The 25508-nt window shown below is 36.5% G+C and overlaps 1 protein-coding gene across 1 annotated transcript in view; it reads left to right on the top strand.

The window, feature by feature from the left end:
- STXBP6 (syntaxin binding protein 6) overlaps positions 1–25508 on the top strand; it is a 121955-nt gene that overhangs the window by 71149 nt on the left and 25298 nt on the right. The window contains exons 3-4 of the mRNA XM_037395239.1: positions 15742–15872; positions 17652–17817. Coding sequence (XP_037251136.1) covers positions 15742–15872; positions 17652–17817 — 297 coding nt within the window. The remainder of the gene's footprint in view (positions 1–15741; positions 15873–17651; positions 17818–25508) is intronic.

Here is a 25508-nt window from a genome sequence, read left to right as displayed (position 1 = left end):
CCCTTCAAAAGGCCAACTCAGTTCATAAAATATGGATGGTAATGTCTTCTTTTGCAGATCTTGAGGTGTAGTCTTAACTAATTATCTCCCAGTTCCTTCATCCAACCTCTAAAAAACCCAAGGTCTTGTATTTTAGTTTATACATTGGACGTGTTGAAAATAGTGGCTTATTTGTTGTCCTGTGAAAGAGGAGAAGAACTTCTATGATTGCATCTTACTGGAGGAGGGAGAAAGTCACTGTTTTTAATCTTTCAGAAAAAAATGATGTATCAGTAAAATCTGCTAACTATATAAAATTGTCTTTTGCAATTGAAAGAAGTGCATGCTATAGCACTTGGGTGTTTCCTATTTCTCTTAAATTGAATAGTGACCACTAATGTATAGTATAAAACTAACTTTTTGAAAGTTCTGGCTTCATTTTTAATCCGTTCTTTGTATTTTTATTTAACTTAATGGTGTTAATGAGATGTTTGCTTTTGGGGATCCGTATATTTTAATCTGTTTTGGAGTTCTTTTGTCTTGTTTTTTGGAGGCTTTGTGACTTGATGGTAGTTAGTACTTGGTAGAGGGAAATTGGAACGTGTCTGTAGTACCTTCTACTGTTGGAGCTTACAGATGATGGACAAAATTCGCGCAGTATATACAGACTTGTTAAATAACACATCAGTATTGACCTGAGACCCAAAATCAAACTTCAGAATGTTTCCAAATTGAAATCCCTTGCTTCTGTTGGCTTCACATTTCAGCTACAACTTCAGGTTTGTTCTCTTTACATATCACTTAATGTTTCAAAAATTCATTTCATGGCCTTTAGGGTCTGTCAGTTTTCCTTCTCTGCTCTGTATCCATGCTGGTAATGTCACAGTGCTTAAAAGGCTTTAGGGAGTGTCTGTTAACCTGAAAAGTATTTCCATTGCAAGCTAGACTAAAGAGGAAATAATTGTGGGTTGTTATTTGGTTAGGTGTTTGCTGTTTGGTCTTTTTGTTTGGTTGGTTTGGGTTTTGGGGGTTTGTTTTTCTATATATTTTTTGCAGAAAGGGAAGCAACATAGTAACTATAGTATGTAAAATAACAAAAGTATATGACTATTTTATATAAAAGTATTTGCCAGTGGGCTATTTCCTATATTACGTTTTTCTTTGGAAACTGTTGTCTCCTCAGGCAGGTCAAACATAAGCTACATTCCAAATGAACAACTATTGGCAAACTGTTAATCTGCTGAGGAGCAAACAGTGAATCATGTCAGATGTAGAATGTGAAAATATTACTGTGAAACATACTCACATTACATGGATTCTAACAATCCTGTGTGATTAAAATGTAAAGAAAATTATGGTCTTAATGTTCAGTAAAGACAATGCTAGTGATCAATGCAATTACTGGAAACATGGGGTTTTTTCATTATAACTAATAACATGTCTCTAAGGTGGTAATAAGTTTCTTTTTTGGGTGTATGGTGTGGAATATTAACAGTTGGTTTCGTTTGGGTTTATGGAATGTAATGAAAGGGATGTTGTAGCTCATAATAGTGTAGTACAATGTGTACAGTACAGCAGAAAAATAAGGTCAGTTGCAAAGGCCTCTTGCTATCAGGATCTATAGTGTGCAAAGTAATAAGGCTGAGTTGCTCATATTGGATGCTCTAAAATAAACTCAGAAAGAAATCTCCTTTTATAACATTGGCAGTATAGATTATTTTTCGGAATAATTTTCAAAGGATAAGTTTTCGCAAAGGAAAAGCTACTATAATCAGTAAAATGTTACTGCAAATTAAAAATTAATGCTACATTAGCATAGTAAACTATTAAAAGGGGTTTTTTAAGGTACCATTTTCTATTTAAGATGTTTAAGAGCTATTTCTAGGGGTTTTTTTGAGACATTTCTATGTCTTTAGGGTATCTATTTTTCCTCATTAAGCCTGAGTCATCAAATGTAACTTAAACCTGTTTCCAGGTTTTTCTGTGGTTTGAAATTTCATGTGTGAAGTAATAGCCAGGGGTGCATTCAAGTTAGATTTTCATAGTTTCACAGCTAAGAGATTAAATCTGAAGCCAAATTTCATTTAATTGCTTCACAAATAAAAAGAGCATAGTCTTCCACGTTACTGGGCAGAAAGTTTGGGGCCTGTAAGGACAACCTGGCATGTATTTCTGTAAGAAGCATGCCCATGAAATAGCAGTAATTAATCCTGTAGCATAAGGAGCTATGCATTGTAAAATACACAAATCATTGGGTCTTTCTCAAATGGAAAAGAATGCAAACTGTAGAAAGAGCTAGGGGGAAAAAAAAGCTGGTGGATATGCTAGAGATGTTTAGTTTTACCTTTGTATGCATGCCCACACACAAATGTGATAAAGAAGGTAGTTCAGTTAGGTGTACCCAAATGTTGCATGGTAAATAAGAAGGTAAACTGTATCCTTTGATATCTTCTTAGTTGTGTACTTCTGCCTGGAAATTACCTATTTCAGTGAAGACTTTAGGAAATGGAAATAGCAGATTGACTGAATACCACTTCGGTCACCATCCATTTATTATACTACACCATATTAAATAGCATAGATTGGATCTACTAGATTAAATCTACACCTAATCACTTTACATCTAGTGGTTTCAATGAACCTGCTGAAAATCTCTGAAATGAGTAAAATCCTTGATGAAGAGAACTGCAAACAGTTTATCTGAGGTTTTTTATAATTGGTTATGGGGAGGCACAGATATGGACACTTCAAAAATGTACATTGTAACTGACTTGCTAAGAGTTCATGGAAGAAAGCTGCAGAAAGCCTTGCATCAGCCACAGCAGCTTTTAGCTTTTCTGACAACATACTGGATATTTTCATATAATACATTTTACCATGTTGTCTTGTATCTATGATTTTAGGTATTCAGCTTTTGTCCAGTTGAGCAGTCTGAGAATTCACCTTTTCAAAATATATTTGCAAAGTACTGAATTGTGTATGTACACACAAATCACTTCTCCATGTGAGAAGTGAACAGGCTCCAAGTAAGTCTTTTATATAAAGTTTTGAAGACATGAGTTAGGGAATTTCAATTTGTAGAGGTGATCTATGCCATAAGCTTGTGCTAGTTATATATAGGCTATATTCTGGGTTATGGAAGCTTTTGGGGAAGTCCTTCAGCTGTCCCCTAATTGTTTATGTAAGTGAGACCTACCTGTGCACAATTCTCTGAATCTCTTCCCTGTTGGACCTTTCTTTGGTGGAGTACCTCTTAAAATTACTGTTCAAGGCAGTGTATGTCATTCCTTGATTGCTGTGGCCTCATTTAAGTAGAGTGATTAAGTTTGTAAAATAAAAACTGTTAAAATTCTTTGCTAACTGCATATGCTTTCCTTTCTCTTCTACGGTTAAACCTGTTAGATGTCTTACTACAAAAAGTTTTTACCAGTTTCTGGCTTTTTTTCTTCCTTAGAAGCTAGAAAAGCTTCATGGTTGAAAATGGTGGACTTATCCTTGGTATTTACTTCTCAGTTTCTGCTTCAGTCCCTTACAGTGAAATCTTTCATGTTAATAAAGGAACTGTATGTCGTATTTCCTATGTCAGGTGACTTGAGATACTATGTACAGTAACTGAACACTGTCTGCACAGAGCACCTCCAAATAAGATCTAGTCCACTGCAGGTGTGAAATTTGTCATGTAGAATATAGAATGAAAACTTTGCTTGCAGTTCAAACATGCGTTTACAAAGTCTAATGAGGGATATATTCTTACGAGGTATGTTTGATCTGTGAACATACCTAGGGTCCAAGTATTAAGAAAAATGAGTAGCTGTTCATAACATAGGTAATGAAATCTGTGAGCCTAAGATAATCAGATTTGAGTGTCTGTTCAAAACTTGAGAGATTATGTATTTTTACACAGTTGCAGAAAATATATTGGGTATGTACTTCATTGGTTTTGTTTTTCTGATGATACTGACCCAATTAATCAGCAGCTAATACTGGCTGTGTTTGAAAAATAGTAAAAAAATAAAAAATGCAAGCTATTCAAATGGTCCAATTGAAATACATTCAGATGCAATGGTGCTGTGCTGTAATTCAGGAGTTCTGAAAATTATTTCTTCAAAACATGGAGTACACATTCACTTTGCTGTTAATTTCAGTAATGTTATGAAGTAACCATTTCAAATTGGTCTTGAATATCTGTTTAATATAGATTGTGTATTAACAAATACACAAGAGTTCTAGAGTTTGTTGGGGGGTAGGGTGGGTGGGTTGTTGATTTCCGTATCAGTAGTAGAAGGCTGCCTTTCCTCAGTTCATACCGCAAATAATCTTTTACTTTGTTCTTCTTTGCAACTTTTTGGTGTGACAACAGAAGATAATGGTATCATCAGATTCACTGACCTACTCATGTAGGCTTTGAACAGCTAATGATTTCTTTCCCGCAAAAATCACACCACCTTAATGCATGTACCATCAGTGAGTTCAGGATCATACTGATAATTTTGGAGTGTGCAGCAGGGGAGTCAGGGAAACGAGAATTGAATTAGACTTCTTATCCTATTTTTGCTGCCTAAAGAGAAAGGGAACCAAAATACAACTGTTTGTGGCTTTAAATGGTCTACTGTGGTTTTCTTTCTTCCTGTTTCTTTTTCCGGTTTTTTTGTTGTAACCAATTGTGCAGTGTTTGTCACTCTCACTCATCTGGTGTTCTTTGGCTGTTTGTTCTTTCTTTACTGTGGGTAGGGCCTTTCAATGTGACAGTCTGTAAGTAAGCATTGGTGTAGTAAAAGTAGCAAAGTGCACATATACTATAGTTTCTAGACAGTTTAATTACCTGCATCTTGTTCATGGTGTGAAACAAGCTCAGTAGGTAGCTGCAATAAATCAATAGTTGAACGAAAAAAAGGCAGTTTGAGAAATGCCATCATTGTACAAATTTAAAATGGAGCAGGAGAATAAAGCATAGTGGAAAAGGATGGATGGTAAATACACAACCTAAGTGTTGGGTCCCAGTTCAGCAAGGCACTTATTTCTGTAACATGGATTTATTTTTTTTTTTACAACTTTTTAAATTAGCCTTTTTAGAGCCTCAGTTTCACTTTGGTTTTCAAATCACTATTCACATGCTTAAAGATTTCAGAACTGTAAATATTTCTCACATGTTGCCTTCCATCTCATGGTCTCAAAGTGCTTTACAAACTGAATGGGATACAAGTAAGTGGACGTCATGGTTTTAGTTGCCTGGCTGGCAACTAAGCCCCACACAGCTGCTCGCTCATTCCCCCTTGCTGCGAGATGGGAGAGAGAATCAGAAGAGTGAGACAACTCCTGAGCTGAGATTAAGACAATTTAATAGGGAAAGCAAAAGCCACACACGCAAGCAAAGCAAAGCAAGGAATTCATTCAGGTGCTCGGCCATCCCCAGGAGAGCCAGGCTCCATCACACGTAATGGTTACTTGGGAAGACAAACACCATCACTCCGAATGTCTCACTTTCCTCCTTCTCCCCGCAGTTTTATATGCTGGGCATGACATCACGTGGCCTGGGATACCCCTCTGGTCAGTTGGGGCCAGCTGTCCCGGCTGTGCCCCATCCCAGCTCCTTGTGCCCCCCCAGCCCCTGGCTGGTGGGGTGGGGTGAGGAGCAGAAGAGCCCCTGGCTCTGTGTGAGCGCTGCTCAGCAATAACGAAAACATCCCTGTGTTATCAACACTGTTTCCAGCACAAATCCAAAACACAGCCCCATACTAGCTGCTGTGAAGAAAATTAACACTATCCCTGTCAAAACCAGCACAGTGGAGGTAACTTCTGACTCTGAAATGCTGTTGTTGAACAGTGCACGGAAATAGTAGTGAACATCTTGGCAAGAGACTGACCGTACTGTGTCTCTTCAGGTAATAGAAGCCGTAGGGAAGATTTGTGAAGGTATGAAAGCGTGTTTGTTTTGTGGGTTCTGTCAGGAATTCTTGTGGGTTGATGCCATTGAAAAAGAGAACCATTGAACTGGTGTGCAAGGGGAGGCACTGAAAACAGTTGCAGATGGGCAGAGAACTGATTTTCAGAAGCACGATGGGCATTCGAAGTATGAAAAAGATGTTGTCTACTCAACTGTCCATAAAATACCGCACAGAATTCTGACCCATGGACGTTTTTGGTCTTACCTCTAAACTGATAGTGCTTAATAGGTACATTTATGAAAATTGGCATCTAAAGTTAAGTTGTTATAGTCACACTTTTTTGAGCAGCTAAAAGATTGGAGGGGGTAAGATTGCATTTCAAAAATCTGTTTGTTCATATACATATATATATACACACTAAATACAAAAAATACTCTCTACTACTACTATATGCACATGATAGAGATGGAACCTGTTGACATGTAAAATATCTTTTGTATTTGTGTAAGACACCCATAGCATGGCCAGTCTCCCAGAGTAATAGTAATATTGGTAGTCTTACTTGTATGAACTTAAATCAAATTCAAAATAATCAGAATACACATACTTTAAAGATAGGTGTTTTCTGCTTTTACATCTCAGGCTAAGTGCTACCTGAAATGTGTGCATTGCTTGCTGTATTTCATTTTATTTGTCTGCAGAAAATAATTCAGGCAGCAAAAAAAAGTCAGCATGTGAAAATGTCCCTTCATAGTAATTATTGCAATTCCAGTGATAAGATGCAAGAAAAGCTGGATATGTGGCTTCTGCTGAATAAATGTGTTGTGGGTTATGTACTGCAGGTTGAGTACTTCATAGGTCTGGATACTGGTGGTTGTTGTTGAATGAATGGGATTTAAATAACTTTAAAATAATGTATGATGATAATTTGGGATTGCAGCTGTTGGCTCACTTGTTTTTCTTCCTGCTTTGTCTCTCCTTTAGTCACCCCCTGTACTTCCCCACAGATGTTTCTGGGTTTTTTTGTTTTATTTTGGTTTGTGTGGTTTTTTTTAATTTCTTCCTAATCTGAAGTGGTCAAAGTCTACCAGCCTTTTTTAGTTGTTTATATTGAGACTTGGATGTTACCATGCCACATTTGTACATGAAGGTTTTTAAGAATTCTGTCCATCTGAAAGTTTGAGTCATAAGAATATGGAATAATTTGCCCACTGCTGTTCTAACTTAGGCGGCTGTGTAGCAAAAGCTAGGGGTTCTTTATTGAACAGATGTGAGAGTACTTTCTTGCATCTGCTCTGCACAAAGCATTTTTTTTAGTAGTAGTCTTGTCTACTATACTTTAGGTCATTGATTCAGTAGAAAATCTAGAAAGCAGTACAGTTTTATAAGTCACTTTAAAAGCTCCAGTAAACACTCTACCCTGTTACAGCAGGGTCCTCTTAGACTGTAGGATGTTAAAAGTCATTGGCCAGTTTGTTCCAGAACTTGAAGCCTGTCAAGTTATCTAAGCAAACTTAGACATGGAGAACTATTTTTTTAACACCATACTTTTTGTGTGAGTTACTGAGTAATGAATTCAAACTTTAATTTTCCAGAGCCTCTTCCTGCCCCTCAGGACACTTGCTGTGAAGTTCAAACATTGTTTTCAGGCTGGTGAGGTAATTCCTAGTGTACTCTCTGCATGCGGATGCACATCTGTTAACTTGTACAGGAATTATGCCAAATTCCACTTATTAAGTTTAGAAATACTTTTGTGGTATTGACTTTAACTGGTTCTCCATAGTTGCAGGTGCTGAAGTGACCAGAACGTGATAAGAGGAGTATCTCAAGTCACCCACACAAATATTCACACAAATATTCACTGTGTTCTGTATCTTGAGCTTTGGTTTCTAAACTAGATTGAAGTGCTATTTTCTGAAGTGTGTGTAAATGCTTAAAAGGCTATTTAAAGTATCCTGGTCAGCAGTCTGTGCAGGATGCTGCCGCCTTTTTAAGGGAAAGAGAGCAAAGAAGATTGAAGCTGTGGATGATCCAGACTAATACAGAAGGGCACATGCTGTGCTGGGCTGAAATTCTTGGTCACCAAATACCTTCTAGTTAAAAGGTGGAGCTCTACCATCCCAGGACAAGATGAACTAGTAATGTGAAATGCGTTAGGCCAGGATCACCAGGAGCTCTGTGCTGGCTGAGAGGTCCCTGATGAAGACTGATCCCTGAGTTGTCAGGACTCCCTCTTCCCTTGCACCTGACTGGAATTCCTTTTGTCTTCCTTTTGAGTAACAGTGCCATGGTAGATCTGTCAAAGCACTATCCTGTCCTTCAAACTAGGTTTTAATGAAAAACATATACACAACTCAAATTTGAGCTGACTGTATGCGGGGAAAAAGGTGGGAAAAGTTTGGAAGTTGGCTGCTTTGCAATATGGAATAGTAAAAAGCAATTAGAACAAAACCTGGAAGTTTAGTCGTCACTCTGGGAGTGAATATGTGTTTAATAAGATTACGTTCCAAATATTTACAGTTAAGCAGAAACTTTGGCTATAAAATGAAGTCTGGCATTCCTTCCCATTAACTGCATTTGTCTATACGACTGTGCCAATATGAGAAGCAGTTGTTGTGGTATCAATACTTTAAACTATATTGCTGTAGTACATGAAGAATAATTCAAGCAAGCTATTAATTTATAACTGCAATACATCTGTCTTTCTAGGTTTAAAAATTTGCTAGGAATGAAGGATTAGTCTGTCAGGAAACTGTAAGGACTGTAATGTGTATGGTATGATGGGGACTTGAAGTGTTTGAATAGGCATAAAAACTGTTTTTAAGTACGTGTATTTACATGGGTCTGTTAAAAGTAAGTATAATGGAAGACTAGGTGCAACACTGAAAGGCAAGGCACTCTGTAAGAAACAGTTTGTTACTAATGCAGTCAGTGGTATGTTTGGAGAACATACAGGCTCCCACTTCAGGCATGTAGCACTTCATGGTGTCTTACACATGACAAAAATTTTGTCATTGCAAACCAAAGGTGTTTTGGGATTGGTTGGGGTTTTCTTTTTCTTTGGGGGGTGGGTTATTTGAAGACACCAGAAAAATAGTTTGTCTTGTGTTTCATCTTGGGAAGGTACCACATACCTTAATCTGAATTTCCAGGGTAACTTATTTTTGTAGTATTGGATTTTTTATATACTGTTCAGCAGATGAAGATATCTTACATGTAGAAAGAAAAAATACTGCTTAAACAAAACTATATTTTGAACAATATATGAATAGTCCATAAAATCTATGAAATATGAATCTCAATTATCTGGAAAGGAGTGAGAGTGAGGCTGGCAACTTATGGACAGTGATGCAGTAGATGCTGATTTAAGGAGACAGGTGATGCAAATTGTTATTTGAACTATTGGCAATGGCTCTGGGAAAAACTGTACATGTTTAGATCTATGAGTAGTTTGCCTCTGTACCTGAAAGCTTCTTTTTTTTCTTCACATTTTCCAATTTGATGTCAAAATATTATGCTGTGCCTAAAAAAACAGAAGGATTTATCGTTGTTTAAATTCTTGTGTATTTAGGGCCACTGACATCCTCTTGTCCTATTTGGCAAATTGAGAAGGTGGGAACTGTGCAGCTTGTCCCTGCTTTCAGCTTCTTGGATCCCAGATGGTGAGAAAGCAGCGTTGTCAAAGGAAGGAAAGAGGAAATATGGCCAAAAGTAGGAAATGCAATTCTGAAAAGTCAAACCTCAACCTATCAGACTTTTTGACACCTGACAAGCATCGAGCAGCAAGTGGGAATTTAAACCTGCCCCAGTTTCAGCTGCTTTTGTTTCTTTGCAGTGAGGCTAGCTGTCTTCTACTGCAAACATATTCTTTTTTTTTTTTTTGTCTGTATCTAAAATTAATCCTGGAGGTGGCAATGTAAGTCTGAGTTCTTACTAGCACTGTCTTCTCAAAGCATCTCTTTGTATTATAGATAGCTGAGGTCTAAGAACCGTGACAGGTACGAAGGTTGCAGGAGGCAATAGTTGGACAGCCGCAGTGGGAAGGCTCAAAATTCTACACTTAATTTCTGGAATTAATTTAGACTCCTCATTAAATCAGTGTTTAATTAAAACTTCTGTAAAAAAACCCATTAAATACTACAAGTTTTGGTATTCAAACTTAAGGCTAGAGTTGATAGAAAAGCTCACAACCATTATGTGAAGCAGACTGGAAACAGTTTTCCTGAAATCCAGATAGTATTCTAAGACACTTTCATGTATCTGGTCCTTATTCTTTAGTACCTAAATAAGTCAGAGTGTACCCATTTGCTCCATCTTACTTAATGCTCCGCTTCATTTGTCTGATTGTTGAAAAGTTGTTTTGGGAAATTCTGGAAGTTGCTTGCCAGGACCATAGTTTTCTTATAGGACCACCGTGTGGCCTGAACTGTAGTAGTTCAAACTACCTTCCAGAATCACAGAACAGCAATAATACAAGTTTCTACTATTGTGAGGGTTGGTGGATGTGACACTTAGTGGCCTTTCCCCTGCCTAGTCCTGATTTCCTCACTCTGGGAAGAAAAGATTTTGAAGTGTGTGGGGAAAATAATTGTAAAGTTGTTGTGACAGAAGGAAGAACCCTTCACGTTAGAGGAATAGAGAAAAATCTTCTTTACTTTTGCTTTGGAATCCTGTAGGTGAGAATAACAAATGAGGGTCAGTCTTTCTAGATGCCTTGTTGATGTTGTCTTTTCTTTGAGCCTTTGTACTTTATGACATTTGCAAGAAAGAAACCTGTCTTGGGCTTCCTCAGACTTCTGAGGCCTTTCCACAGGTTACTCATGCTTTGTCCTCTGAGTACTCAGGTGTTGCAGAATTGAGTAGCAACTGGACAAAGGAACAAAAAAAAAAGTCACTGTTTTTTTCAACAATCAGAAATTGCAGATCGTCAGCCAATCTGGTAGCCATAGCTTACTGGGATTGTGTACAGGACTGTCAGAATTTTAGTCATGAGCTTTTTGCAAGTTTAAGAAATAGTTGTTTCTTTGGTGAACTGGAAAGTATAGAGGAGTAATTAGCTCTGTCAAAGTGTGTTTATAACCTGCTTTTGTCCCTTAAGAACCGGCTTGGAAAAACAATGCATTTCTACCACAAATACTAATACATAACTTCATTTCTAATAAAATCAGTATCAAAGATTTGCTGGTTTTATTCTGACTGAATCAAAAGCTGTTTAGTAAACTCCTGGGTTTTTTTAGACTTAGTCTCACTGTGAAGAGTTTTTCTTTAGAGCAACATTTCCACAGGAAGGTAGGATAATATTCTAGATAGAGTGACCATGAAATCACATCACACTGCCATGGTATTGAGTTCAACTTTTTCTTCATCAAAGATACCTTTTTTAAAAAGTCTTTAGGCTGTCTTGAGTGCATTCTAAAGATTTTTTCCTTCATTAAATATTAACAGCCAGTTTGACAAACTTGGCATCATTGGTTATTTGTGAGTTGGGGGATGAGTATCCACTGTACAAGATTTGGCATACAGATAAGCGATGCTGGTCTAACATTAAAGTGATGAATAGTTTTGAACCACACAGATAGCCAATGCCTTCAGCAGACTCCTGCAGGCCCAGTCAGGAGTGAGTCTGTCTGTCACTTTCACAAATGAAATAATTTCATAGATGAAAGTAATTTTCTGAGTGATCTTACTTAGCACTACCACACTTTTTTTCCCTCAAGAGCTAGTGACACAACCGCAGTGAAAGTTAAGGCTGCTTAATTTATTAATCTGCACAGTGCCCAGATAAAAAAGGGGTTTGTTATAATGTGAACAGTTGCAGCAGTCACTGCCTGCTTTCAAGACTTCATATTTTTTAATTTCTTCCTTTCAGTCATTCGATACTTAGAAATATAACGTGATATGACTAGAAATTTTGTGAGGCAATCAAACCATTTGTCATAAGATTCCTAATTGCCTAGAGTTTAAGTTATTAAATACTTAATACCAGTTCCAAATTTAAAGAACATCCAAAACAAATACAGATACACAGAGTCAAGACTTCAGGGACTGACACTGTTTTTTAAATATGCATTTCAAATGTGATAACATAAATAAAAAATTATAGTCCAGTGGTTTAGGGCTTTCAGACAGTTTCTCAAGGCCGTGTGTTTTGGGGTAGATATTTAGGGAATTGGCCATTTTTCATTTTTCTATCTTTTCTATTCAAGTAAAGATACTTTAGGAGACTGAAAAAGTAAAGACAACACATTCTGGACTGCAGATGAGATGAAGTTGGACTGGGAATTCAGTCTTCCTTAGCTTTCTGTGTGAAGAGCTGTATTGAACTGCTGCTTAAGATGCTAGACACTCACGTGGTACTGGATTCTAGTCTGGAATATGAATATCTTTGTTTCCATGTATTCCAAATGATGAGAACAGTGACCACCTTGACTCTGTCACAGCATTCTTTAAAGCTAATTCTGATCTGACTATTTCAGCCTTCTATTCTCTGATCTCCTTTTGAAACAGTATTTCACTTAAATGTGTGCCTTTCAAGCTTTAACAACTTCTTTGAAACTTAATTTTATTTATGATGCAGAATGGTTAATAATGTCTTCAATCACAGAAGACAGAGTGCTGTTTCTGACTTGGTGACTTTTGATTGTATGTTAATATAGTGGGTTTTTTTTTAAAAAAAAAGGCAAACAAAAAACAAACCCTAAACAGACAAAAAAACCCCAGGAGAACAAATAGAAATATGAAAAAGCCCTCACAATCTCTTCCATCATAAATTGCTGTAGCTGACTTCTCACATATTCTTTCTTACTTTACCAATAACTATGTTCTTTAAAAAAAAAACCAAAACCAAAACCAAAAAAGGTTATTTATTTGCATCTCATGACACACAGAAATACCATATGGACCTATCACCTACCATCTACTTACAGGTTCCAAGTAAGTGTGCTTTGTCCACACTGCTACAGCTTCGTATTTTGAAAACATAATGTTAAGTTCTGTTAAACAATAAAAGAAGCAAAGCAAACAAAAAATCCGAGTAAAATTGAAGTATAACTTAAATATTGTCTTTTATTTTATTATGATATATTATGATTGTGGAAGATTTTAGCGAATGCATTTGTTGTCAGCGTTGTCAGAGAGGGAATGTGGCTTGGAGCATGCGATTGCTTCCAGTTTTTTTCAGGTTTAAGAGAAGACTTTGTACATGTTTGCAAGGTAACACCCACTCAGTGGCTTTTGTGGAAGTGCTCTAGTTTGTAAAGCAACATAATGAGCAGCTAGTGAGGATGGTATTCCCAGCTGCCAACGGGTTTCGCAGAGTTGTAATGACTGTCAAGCTGTCATGGACTGAACTGAAGGTTCTAAAGCATCTTTGGTGGGTTTGTGGGTAGCTGGTTGGTTTTGAATGTTCTAGAAATGCTAGCTTTTTCCTGCAATACCAAGATTTAAAAGGTGAAATACAGTTTGGTCTGTTTGGCTGTGTGCAGTAATTATGAGTGTGAGACCTAAAGGGAGACCAGCGTGTTTTCTAAGAGGATCTCGTCAGCTAACTTGGGACTGAATTTCTACCTAAGATAGCTGAGATACCCAAGAACCTTATAATCTCTTCTGTAGAATATAAGTGTGTGTGTGTATATATATATATATATATATATATATATATATATGAAAAAGCATAGATAGGATGACTGACACTTCTGCTTATCGTTAGGCTTGGGTGCATAGGCCATTGAGCAATCAATGAATCTCTTATATATTCTCACTTCTTAGTAATACCTAGTCATTGCATTTCAGTAGTTGTTCTAATATTATTTTGCTGCTGCCTTTCTGATACTACATTGATTTTCTCTGTTCTGTACTATTTGACATGCGATTCTGAATCACATACTGTCCAATTTGCTTCTCAGTGCATCAGCTGCTGATTAAGAGACTTCTGGCAATATGTTTATTATGTACTTATCCATAGTCTGGTCAATATATTGAGTCCAACTATGCTTTCTGTTCCAAAGTAACTTTTAAAAACAAATATCTGCCATGTGGAATGATTTTTTAATTTTATTTTTTTACCTACTAAAATTTCCTTGGAAATGAATTTTTTGTTTATCAGATTAGGTTCTTCTAAGGGCGCTTGGACTTCCATGTGCACAGACACACACTGAACTGATAAAGTGTAAATCTGAGACAGTGAAAAGAACTTTTCATATTAATCTGCATTGGCTGATCTATCCCAAAGTACATTTATCATCAAGACAGTGGTCTGTGCATTGGTAAATTTTGATCCTAAGTGTTTCTTAGGATCAGAATTATCAATATTGACTTTTTAACTTTACGGAATTATATGTTCCACCATTATCTTGTATAACTGTGCCCCTGAGGGCAGAAGTGCATGCAGCATGTATCTTCAGAATGAGAAGCCTGTTAGTTTTCCTAATTATTTGGGTAAAGATAAAGGGCGTGCACAAAAATAAGCAATCTTATTATTCAAGTCTTGATTATTTTAAAAGCTGCCTTTAATTGCCAGTATCTAAAAGCAGAGGAAAGTGTCTTTTCCAGGAATACTCTTTCTGGAGGACCATATAGATAGAAGGATTTTTGGAAATAAAAAGTTCAAGGAGAGAAATAAATACTGTACTAGCTTTGGTAGATAGTGCAGTACAATGAATTCTACAAAATATTTCTTCGCACAAAGTGGAAATGTGTTTGGGAGTGACAACATACAGCAGCAGATAAATGAAATGCAAAGTACAATAGAAAGTGTCTAAAACTGCTTACAGAACTTTAATGGAGGTTAAAAGTTATACTGATGAAAAGAAAATCTGTTTGTTTAGAGAAAGAGTCTAATACAGGAAGCCAGTTTTCCTGCTGGTGAAAAGTTAGCTTTAATGTTTAAGTACTCTTTGAAAATCTGATGCTGAGTTAAGGGTACACTAATTGGAGTGGTTTATATTGAGGGTTTACTTTGAAAAGCAGAGCAGTCTTGCATATCTTAGTTTGTGGGTTTTAACATATATTTTGTTTATAACAAGTAAAATCATCAAAGATTTATGATCTTTCTTTGTGGTACCTAGTATTTTTGGGGGGAGGCACCGAGCAAACTTTAATTCCTTAATTTTTATATTTTTCATACTGTTGTCTCATTTAGTGCGTTTACTTTCTTAGTGCGGTAAGTGCATATACTTAAGTCTGTTGGCTGGAAACTAGAAATTTGGAATTGAATGTCATAGATGCTGGTGGTTATACAAATGTGATCTACATGTGACATGTTGAGAGAAGACCGGAGAAACCTGTATTTTTTTCAATCAATCACCAACATGAAAGTCAGTCTAAAGTAACAGTTTGGGGTTTTTAGTTTCGTGTTTGGTTTTTTGTTTGTTTTTAATTAATAAAAGGTACATAAGTGGACTTATACTTACATGGAGATGGGGTGTGTGGTTTTTTTGTCTTGTCTAAAATGATAAGAAGAAATGAGTAAGAGGCTGGGAATGAGAAACCTCAGCTAATTAGCATGGGAAAAAGAGAACAGTAAGGTAAGTGTAAAAATGCAGTTGGAAAGACCTTTGTTTTAGTTCTGTTTTTTACACAGTGTTGGCAACTTAAGCTGATAATGGCTAAAATATATCTTAATTTTAAGTTGTATAATGCTTATTTGGCATCGTACCATCATTCTGACAATAAGAAATGTGCATTTCAGTACGTTATCCAGGAAGACTAATGTGTTCTACTGTTGGAATCGGTGACATGTATGTCAGTGACAGTGACTTAGTGGAACATTGTATAAAATACACCAGCAAAGCAGCTACTGCTACAGTAAACTAAACAGCACATTCCTGAAACATTAAGCCTGTTTCAGTTATATGTTTTTCTTCTTTTATATGTTCAGTGACAAACAAGAAACCAGCGCAAGCATCTATTACAAAAGTGAAGCAATTTGAAGGCTCTACGTCTTTTGTCAGGAGAACGCAGTGGATGCTGGAGCAGCTTCGCCAGGTCAACGGTATAGACCCTAATCGGGTGAGTCTGAACAGCTCTAGAAAATTAAAATTGAGCTTATTTTTGTAATTGATTTGGGAATCGGGCATTCTTTTACTATTCAAAAGGCATCTGGAAAAATAAGATACAGGTTTAAGTGCAGATTCTCAAAAAAGAAATAACTCAATGGAATATGTCAAATAGATTTTTAATAGGAGAGATGGAGGAGGCCAAAGCTTGTAGTCATGTGGGGTTTTTTCTTCCTGTCTTCCCCTACTTTTTTTCCTACTCTCCCTCCTTTGTAAGGAGAAAAACAAGAGCCTTGTTTGCCTTGTCTTCAGCTATAAGCCTCTTGGGGTCCATTTTGGCATGCAGCTGTGTTATAAGATAGAGCAGCAAGTGGAAGCAAGGACAGGAGAGGTTACTGAGGTTTGAGTTTCTGAAATATTATGAACTTTGCATTTTTTTTCTAGGACAATCCTCAGATCCTTCTGCATTTCTTATCTTTCTACAAAGGATGGTGGTATGGTTTAGTTGCCAATGGCATGTAAATGATGATTTAAACAAACAAACAAAAAAAAGCAACACCCCCACACACCTAAACAGTTCTGGATTTATTCCTTTAATGTGGAATATACAGCCTGCCTTGAGCTGTCTCAAGGCAAAGTCGTACTAAAATGTAATAAGCTTATGAATACAAACCTTCAGTAGTAAAACAGCAGAATTAGAAGTTAGGAATGTGGCTCATATTGTGTGATCACAAAGTGTTTTACTGTGTTCATTTTACAGCAAAATATGTGACTAACCCCCTTGGTTTGTTCAGAGCTATGCTCTGATCAGCCACCTAAGCATCTTAATAATGGTCCACCAAAATCTCTTGCTACCCACTACAGTCTTTCGTACAAAAAAGAAGCCCTTTGACACTTGCCTTTTGAAATGCAAGGGATGGAATTATATTTTCTCTGGGTAAAGGGACAATGAAAATGAGAGCAATGACAGATAGGTAAGCGATATGAACTTTAGGCCCTTTCCCAGCATCTGCTATGCAGCTATATAAATAACATACTGGTGATACTCTCCGACTGAAAGTCCTGTGAAGTTCTTAAGCTTAGATATGTTCCTTTCAGAATTGTCTTCATGTGAATTCCTAGTGGTATCAATTCATACAAGCATTTACTAGATTACAAAATGGTGTTTAGCAAATATTGCTAAATACTTAGCAATACATGCATAAAATCCATTCATTTTGCCAGTTGAAGCATGGGATACAGATGGGAGTTTATTTGTTCTGGGAATGCTCTTTTGTTCATGTTACTCTGAGACATGCAAAACTTTATGATGATACATTACAATAACTGGGACTTGCTGTTTGGTTTTTTCTTCAGTTGAGCATTGAGAGCAGAACTGCATCTTCTATAATATAATGTGAAAGTAGATTTTGTGCTGAGAGGTGCAAATCCTTGCCACATGTAGAAGACACAAGTAAATATGTATCTGTAGATAGCAATGATTTCTTATGAGATTCCAACTTTTAATTTTTTGATCTTAAGTATTTTTGTTTTCAGGAATTTTTGTCATAGCTGAATATTCCTCATTAAAAATACCTGCAAGAAAAAAACCTCCTGCTTGGTTTGGTTTTTTTGGTGGTTGGTTTTTTTTCCATCTAAAAATGTGCAAAGGAAAATAATCCCAGGATAGTCTTGGGTTGCATGGACATTCTGCTTTTTCCAACATATCTTTCTGAAAATAATAGCTCTGTATCTTTCTCCAATCATTTATAAACGTGCGGTAATAGTAGTGTGGTTTTTTTTTTCCTTCTAGGATTCCCCAGAATTTGATTTACTATTTGAAAATGCTTTTGACCAATGGGTAGCAAGCACAGCTTCAGAAAAATGCACATTCTTTCAGGTTCTACATCACACTTGCCAACGATACCTTACAGACAAGAAGCCAGAATTTATCAACTGCCAGTCTAAAATTATGGGAGGTAAGTCAATCGAAGGTGGAGTACTTTGTGCAGTTGGACGTGAGATGATTTGTACATGAGTTATTCTGTACTCAAATGAGCTGGCAGCCTAATTACTTCTTGAAATCATGGGGTTTAATATGTTGATTTCACAGTAATAAACTTCTAGGCTTCAGCATTTCTCCATCAAGCGCCACTTCACGTTCTTCCACTATCTTTGCTTCCCTAGTCTTCTGTTCTAGAGGCAGCATCCCCTACCCACCTACTAAGAAGTCATTCTCCTCCTTAGCAACCTTGATTTTGATTTGTATCTCTACTTTTATCCATCTAGAAAAGTTTGAGTGGCATGAAATATTTCCTGCTGAGAGCCTGTTTTATATTACCATTTCCTCACGTCTGAAAAAGTGCCTATTAGTAAACTTCAATGGTTTTTTTGGAATTTACTTTGACCTTTACAGAAATCTGTTAGTTCAAAGCTTTGTTACGTTTTTGTAAGTCATGTATCTCAAGGTGAATTTCCAGGATAGACTAAAAACCATCCAGTTAGGTCAAAAAAAGTGTGGTCAACATGTGAAACTAGCGTTTATCATCCACTTTCACAGCCACAAAAACTGTCTTTTTGTGGAGGAATTTCACATGTTTCATGAAGTATTGTTAAGGAAAATAAACTAGTTTATCTGCTCCCTTAGACTGAAATTTCTGAAAATGTAGTCTTTTTGTTTGCTCTAAACCAGAAAACTTTTAGAAACTCTTACATCTCCCGTGTTCTTCACAGCTAAAAAAAAAAAGATTAGTTTTCTCTTTCTCAGTGAGACTCCAGTCTCTAGAAGAGAAGTACAAGCTGACTAGGGGTTTTGTTTAGTTGTTATTTCTTCCCCCTAATAAACATCAACTATAAATATGGAGAGCCTTATTCATTTCTTTCTGGTAATTCACCTCTCATACATCTAGAATATGTTTCTGTATGCTATTGACAGAACTACATTTTGTGCAGCCACCTTTATATGTTCTTTTTTTCTGGCTGTTACTTTGTCTTGCATCTTTTTCCTCTAAAACACCAAAGGTAAACTTGAGGAAGGGGAAAATAATCTCTAGCTTGGTGCTTACATTTTAGCTACTGATACTGAGGTTACCACTAACTTTGTGGTTACAAGTCAGAACTGTTCATCAATCATACTTTTCTTTTAGTGTCTGCTCATACTAAAAAAAGCATAAAATTTCTTGTAAACTTCCTCTTTGTTTTTTCACTTTCCACTTTTCCCTTTCCTTTTCCAGATGCCTTCTGTTTTCTTTTTGATGTGGTGAGGGAGCGGTTTCTGCACTGATAGGAGAAGATATCCTCTACTATTTTTTGCATTTCATATGGAAGAAATCTCATATCAAGCCCTTTTGTTATTTCTTTGCTAATGATTCTCACTTCTGTCATTCTTGCTAATAAGTCAGTATTAATAAACCACCATACGTTTCAGCCTCTGAAACTATTTTATTTGCATAAGTTTGAGTTGTCCAGAATTGAGTTCCTGATTCAACTGACCCAAGTATTTACCCTAAATGAGCATCATCACAGTGGGGGGGGGGGGGAAGGAATTGCCAGTGAGGTTCTTTAAGTTCTGCTTGACTTCTGCTATTGTTTTTTTTAACACACACTAGACTCTACCATGTCCCATGAAGCATACCTGCATCCTCTGCGTTACAACTTCTGTACTAAGATTGGCTTATTCAGCCAACCTCAGGTACCAGATGGTGCCTATTTCCATATTCCTTGCCTGTCATTCTGACTGTGCACAGACATGGCCTCAGTGATGTGGTACAGAGCCAAGGACTAATAAATCTCCTCATGGATGCAATGCTTCTGCTGTTCTTCACACTGTCAACTTTTTCCTCACGCTGGTTTACGGACCCCCTGTGGATAAGTCTAAATTGACAGAAACTATACTAGCTGTAAACTAAGTAATAGTTCACCCAAAATTCCAGTGACCTTCTGTGTTGCAGCCTCACTAAGCAAGTCTACCAAAAATAATAAAAAAAAGTCCTCATTTAGCAAATAACCAGTATCAATAATTATAAAAGGCAATGCAGACATATTATTGGTAATTGCCTTGTAATATGTAAGGTGCAGTAGTCTGTTTAAATGTCTGCTGTTCCTTTGCATATTCAGATTGGTATTCTTAATGCAATGCTAAGTTTTCTGCCGCTACACTGTAATTACAAGATTTATTGGTGTGTTCATGCAGTTAAATTCTTATTCAATTCACAAAGCATTGTTCTAGCGCTCATGCTGGTATGTCTTAATAATATAGATAATTAAGTATGAAAAAATAGGTTACATTAGCCTTTCAAACTAAATTTTTCAGAACTATGTAAATTTTTTCTGCAGTATTGTTTAGCATTTTTCCTAATAGTCTAGTATACGGGGGAACACGTTTCACTAATCCTTCAGTCATCTTCAAAAGCTTTTGCATTATTTTAAATGTGTTTATCTAGTGGACCCGTGCTTCTTCCAACAACTGTCATAAAAGCTTTGAAATGTCATAGAATCACAGAGTGGTTTGAGTTGAAAGGGGGCTTAAAGAACATCTGTTTCCAACCACCCCTGCCACAGGCTTCCACCAGACCAGGTTGCTCAGAGGCACATCCAACCTGGCCTGGAACACTGCCAGGGATGGGGCATCTACAGCTGCTCTGGGCAACCTGTGCCATAGCCTCATCATGCTCACAGAAAACAATTTTTCCTAATATCTAATCTAAATCTACCCTCTTTCAGTTTAAAGCCATTGCCCCTTGACCTGTCACTACATGCCCTTATAAAAAGCCCTCCAGCTTCTTGTTGCCCTCAATTAAAGGCAGGTCTCCTTGGTAATATGTGATACGGTGAAGTTAGTTCAGTCACTGGCTTATGTTGGTTAGTCTGTTATTTTGAGGCAAAAGGAGTCAGTAATTGGCCAGAAGCAGCACCATTCATGGACTGTAGAAGCTGTTCTGCGAGCTGGTGGTTAGCAGGCGCGGACACTGGGGAGACACCCGCAGTCCTGCTGGCCCTCATTAGAAGCCCAGGGCGGGCCTGCTGTGGGTAAAATCCAGTTTAGTCTGAAACCTGAAGTATCAGAGGGGGGCGCTGTGGCAAATACAGTGAAATATGGTGTCAATCTCAAATTCATCCTGACTGGAAAAATTAAGGTCCTACTGTAGCTGAGCAAACCAAAGAACACATACATGAGGATATAGCTTGAAGTTAATTAAATTTGGTTCAGAATTTGCAGCTTGGGTTTTTTGTTTTACTGTTTTGTTGGGGTGTTTTGCTCATTAACCAAAGTGGTGTATTCAAATCATCCTTAAACCCTAGTGCAGTCAAATTTCAAATGGACCATGTCACTCCATCTGCTCTACCAAGGTAGCATTCATGTTTTAAGTTATATTATTTTGAACTTTCTGGGTTGTGTTAAAAGTAATATTATTTTTAAATGTTAGTTTAACTTCGAATACCCTACAATTATTTTTTTAAATAGATTACTAGAATATATGTATGCATACAGTCACATACTTACGTATGTGATGATGTACATCATGTATGTCATGCGTATCTTGTAGCTAATGCATATTTTCAAAAATAAAATAATGCCACCAAAGAATACTTCTTCCTAAGTGGAACTGAAGGTAAAAGAACTTGAAGGGCTTGTTTACAAGCTTACTTGTCTTATTGAGCCTCATTCCTTCCCAAGGGGTAAGAGTGAAGAAAGTGAAATTCATGCTGCTCCTGTTTCTGCAGGAAGTGCTTAGGAGCTTAGCTGTAAATAAATATGGGTGTTCCTGTGGAATGCAGACCCTCTTCATTGCCATCCTCCTTCACCTTCTCCCTGCCACACACACTTCCCCCTATGGTCCAGAGCCCTGCCCCTGCTTCTTCTTGACCCACACCATTTTTTGCTTTATTTTCATTTGAGTATCATGTAAGCATATAGTCTGTAGAGCTGAATAGGTAGACTGTTTTCTGTAGCTTGATTAGCATTACAGCCATAATGAGAACTGATTAAAGGTGTGGGTGCTAATTATGAGAACTAAGAACAAATTAAAATTTAGGGAGACCGTAGTAAGATTCTTCCCACTGGTATCTTGTAATAAATATTTCAGGTCTGTCTTTTCTTTACAACTTAGAGCACTCCCCATAGCTTACATGCATTCTGAATGTTATTTTGAGAGGAAAGAAAAGGCAGGCATTTAGGGGTAGAGGATTTTTAGTCTGAGGTAGGAAATATTTTCCACTTTTGTGTCCTTCTAACATACGAGTTCTGGTATTTGAATATGTCTAATTTGGAGTGGGTTTGTGTTATGTTAATTGTTGTTCAGTGGCCAAGTGAATCGGGTCATACTGCTTTTATGTCACTGATGTAAAAAACAAAGTTGGAGATGAGTGGTGTGCAGAAATTTTGTCATCTACAGGTTATGTTTATTAGAACAACCTGGTTCTTGTCATAACGTTAGGCTGACACTGAGGATTAATTTGACTCTTCTGGGTAGAATGCTGTGATACAGCATTTTAAGTTCTTCAAAGATCAGTTCTGGGCCTATAAGAACAAACAGTTGCTGCCACCTTTAGATACATATTAGAAATGCATAATCCTTGGAAAAGAGTAAGACCTCAGTTTGAAGGAAGATGATCTTGTTATTTTTTTGTTGTTTTTTAAGCTTTGTCCTATTTATATGCTTTAACATATGGTTTTAACAGTCATTCTGCTGAAATAATTAAAATATTCTTAGAAGCACAAAGTAATGGCATCTTTGCCTCTATAACCTTTTCTTTGCAACAGCTGGCAGGAGTTATTAATGGATCGTTATTTTTGTCCTCCAAGAATATATTGCCAGTGTGAGAATAGTAATGAGTACTTCTTTTTTCATACACTTTTCATACACATTGACTCAGCTTATTACATTTGAGACCTGGTAAGCATATAGTGGTGTTTACCATACTGTAAAATATTAATGACTGACTAAAGGAGGTGAATGAAAACTTCCCATTAGGAATTAGGATGGGAAGACAGATGGTTGCTCCCCTCTCTCCTGTCAAGTAGTTGTTGGTTTCAATTCTTACTTGATAGCCATTGAAAAAAGTGTGTAAATGAACATATTATTCTTGCAGACTTTCACTTGTAAATTAATTCTGATGCAAATGAATTTGACCAAAAAAAAAAAAAAAAAAGTATCTCCATGTTATTTTGGCAGTGGTTTGCTGTTTTGAAATTACCGATCAGATGAATCTTAGCAGTGTTCATGTACAGACAACAAATTTTTTTGGTATTCGATTAAGACATTTCTTGCCAATTTATACCAAATACTCATTTGTTTGCTTTAGAGAAAAAAAAGGCCATGTCAGTCTAGAAACAGAAACACAAAAAAAATATATTTTCTGCTGCCAAAGACCACTTCATGTGCTTGCTTTTATGCCCTGCATATTCATGTCAAGATTAACTCTGCTTTCCTTTTTTTATTTAACTCAGTGGATTTTAGTTGTCTTAAGCATAAAAGCAGTGTTGAGATCAGAATGGATAGGAATAGTTGAGTGCTTGTTCCACAGAAATACTGCATTTAATCAGAACTCTAATTTTCTAAAACGAGAATCTTGGGCAAAAAAATTACATTATGTTCTTGTAAAATTTGTAGGGGTACATAAAATGAGAAGGGACATTTGTTAGAAAGGTTGTTCCCTTTTTGATCTGTGTAACTCTGAGACAAGATAATATAGAAAAAATTAAGCAATATTTTTTTTTTCCCATTTCCAAAGAATGAAGGTCTAAGTGAGATGTTATCTTAAAGATGCAGAACATTAATGTTTGTCAGAAAAATGGGGAATTTTTTTATATCAAATTATAAGATTTTGTTCTTTGCAGAGCCAGAATTGAGTTCTGCACTATACATAGTAATTGCAGATTTTGAAGGTTCCTGATTGGTTACACTTTAAGTATAAATATTAGTATTGAAAATATTACTAACTTTGATTAGTATTGATTTTTATAAATGTATCAAGTGTAGTGTTTAAAGTTCTCAAGTTTGAATACATTTCTCAGTTTGGAAGAGGGTAGAGGTTGTGGTAATACAAAATTGATCCTATATGGGTATTTCCTTAACTTATAGCCAATCTGCAATATGCAATAACATCCCATCCTTGCATCAATGCCAGGATTTAAAAACATCAACAAGAGAAGTACACTTGAAATAGGGAAGATAAAGGTTTTTTGAAAGACATCTGTGACCTGGCAATTTGGCTCTTAATCTTTGTGCTATGTATTCTCCAGACTTTGATTATTAATTTCTGATTTCTGTAATTTTGACTGAAGTTTAAACGTCAGTAGTATATTTTGGAGGCAGGAAGGCAGGGATGTCAAAACTATATGGTGATGTTGAACACTAGAAGAAATCAAAGTGTGTAAATGTAATTGGCTTGAAAAATGGTAGATAATATCTTTTCTTTTTAGTGGAACATTTATTATCACTAAAACCAGACCAAGACAAAAAGATCAAAGCTAGAAAGAAAATAAGAACACTTAGTTTATGGAAAATCCTTGCTTTAATGTGCTGCCTATGTAAAAAATATTTAAAAGATTAGCTATCAAAAGATACAAATATAATCATGACTTTTTTTAATAAGCAGAGATTGGAAGTAATCTATTATTCTCTTGTTCTGATCATCAAGCAAACTAGTAATTACTGAGGCTTGGGAGACAACTTGTATAGTTACTCCAGTTTGCCTATTGCAGTATTACATCCCTGAGAAGACGGTAATGCATACAGCTCGACAGACCACTAGTCTGATCCACTGTGGCAGTTCTATTTACTTCTCTCCCCTATAAATAAAATACAATTGGTTTATAATATAGTTCTACTGAACTGCTATCCTATATGTAGTGCCTTCCAGCACCTTTGAGCCATATGCTTGTGTGTATTTTGTTTCACTGTCTGTGCTTTGGTAAATATCTTCATAGGAAATTGTGTTTAAACTGAATGTATTGTTTGTTATGGTTTGCAAGTTACTGCACTGTCAGTTTTGGTGCATTGGAGTTCTGCTTGAAAAAGTGCTTTAGTGGAAGAAAGTGAACAGCCTGTAAAAATAAACTTTCTAGAGAAGTTAGTTTCTGCACACATCAGTCATGCCATGAATCTGATTCCAGGAGAAAGCACAGTGTCACAGTGCTACCTTTGAGAAGAAAAAGCTGGCGAGTCCTGTGTTGCATTGCAGTGAAGACTAGAAATCACATCTTCCAGTTATAGAGAAAGTTCCTACATTTCAGATGGAATGCAACTGCCTAGACTCATAAACTAATGATGACGTTGAAGATAATAAGTTTGCAACATCTTCAAAATGCTCACTGCAGGTAGCTAATATTTGCTGTGCTTCCTTAAAGAAAATAGCTGATAAGTAAGCTGAGGAAAAGTTAAATGTTTTTCTTCTTTATTGATTGATTGGTCTTAGCCCACCTGAGTTATTACATACTCAGTTTGTCAGTCCTATAAGCCCACCTCAGGGCCTTCTTTGAGATGCTTTTTACGCCAGAAGTGGAATTCATCTTTAATGTAATTTGTGATAATAGTGGCAAAGCTATTCACTGGAAGTTTGACCCTGATTTGTTTTACTGAGGTCTTTCACTGTTTCACCTTGCATAGTTTCATTAGTTTAGTGTTTTCAATGGATTTTGAAAGTACAAGTCTGACTTATACATAGT

Source organism: Falco rusticolus, chromosome 7 (genome assembly GCF_015220075.1).
Source record: "Falco rusticolus isolate bFalRus1 chromosome 7, bFalRus1.pri, whole genome shotgun sequence".
NCBI classification, from domain to species: Eukaryota; Metazoa; Chordata; class Aves; order Falconiformes; family Falconidae; genus Falco; species Falco rusticolus.
Note: the sequence above shows the minus strand (reverse complement) of the source record. Positions and strands in the feature narration are given on the sequence as shown.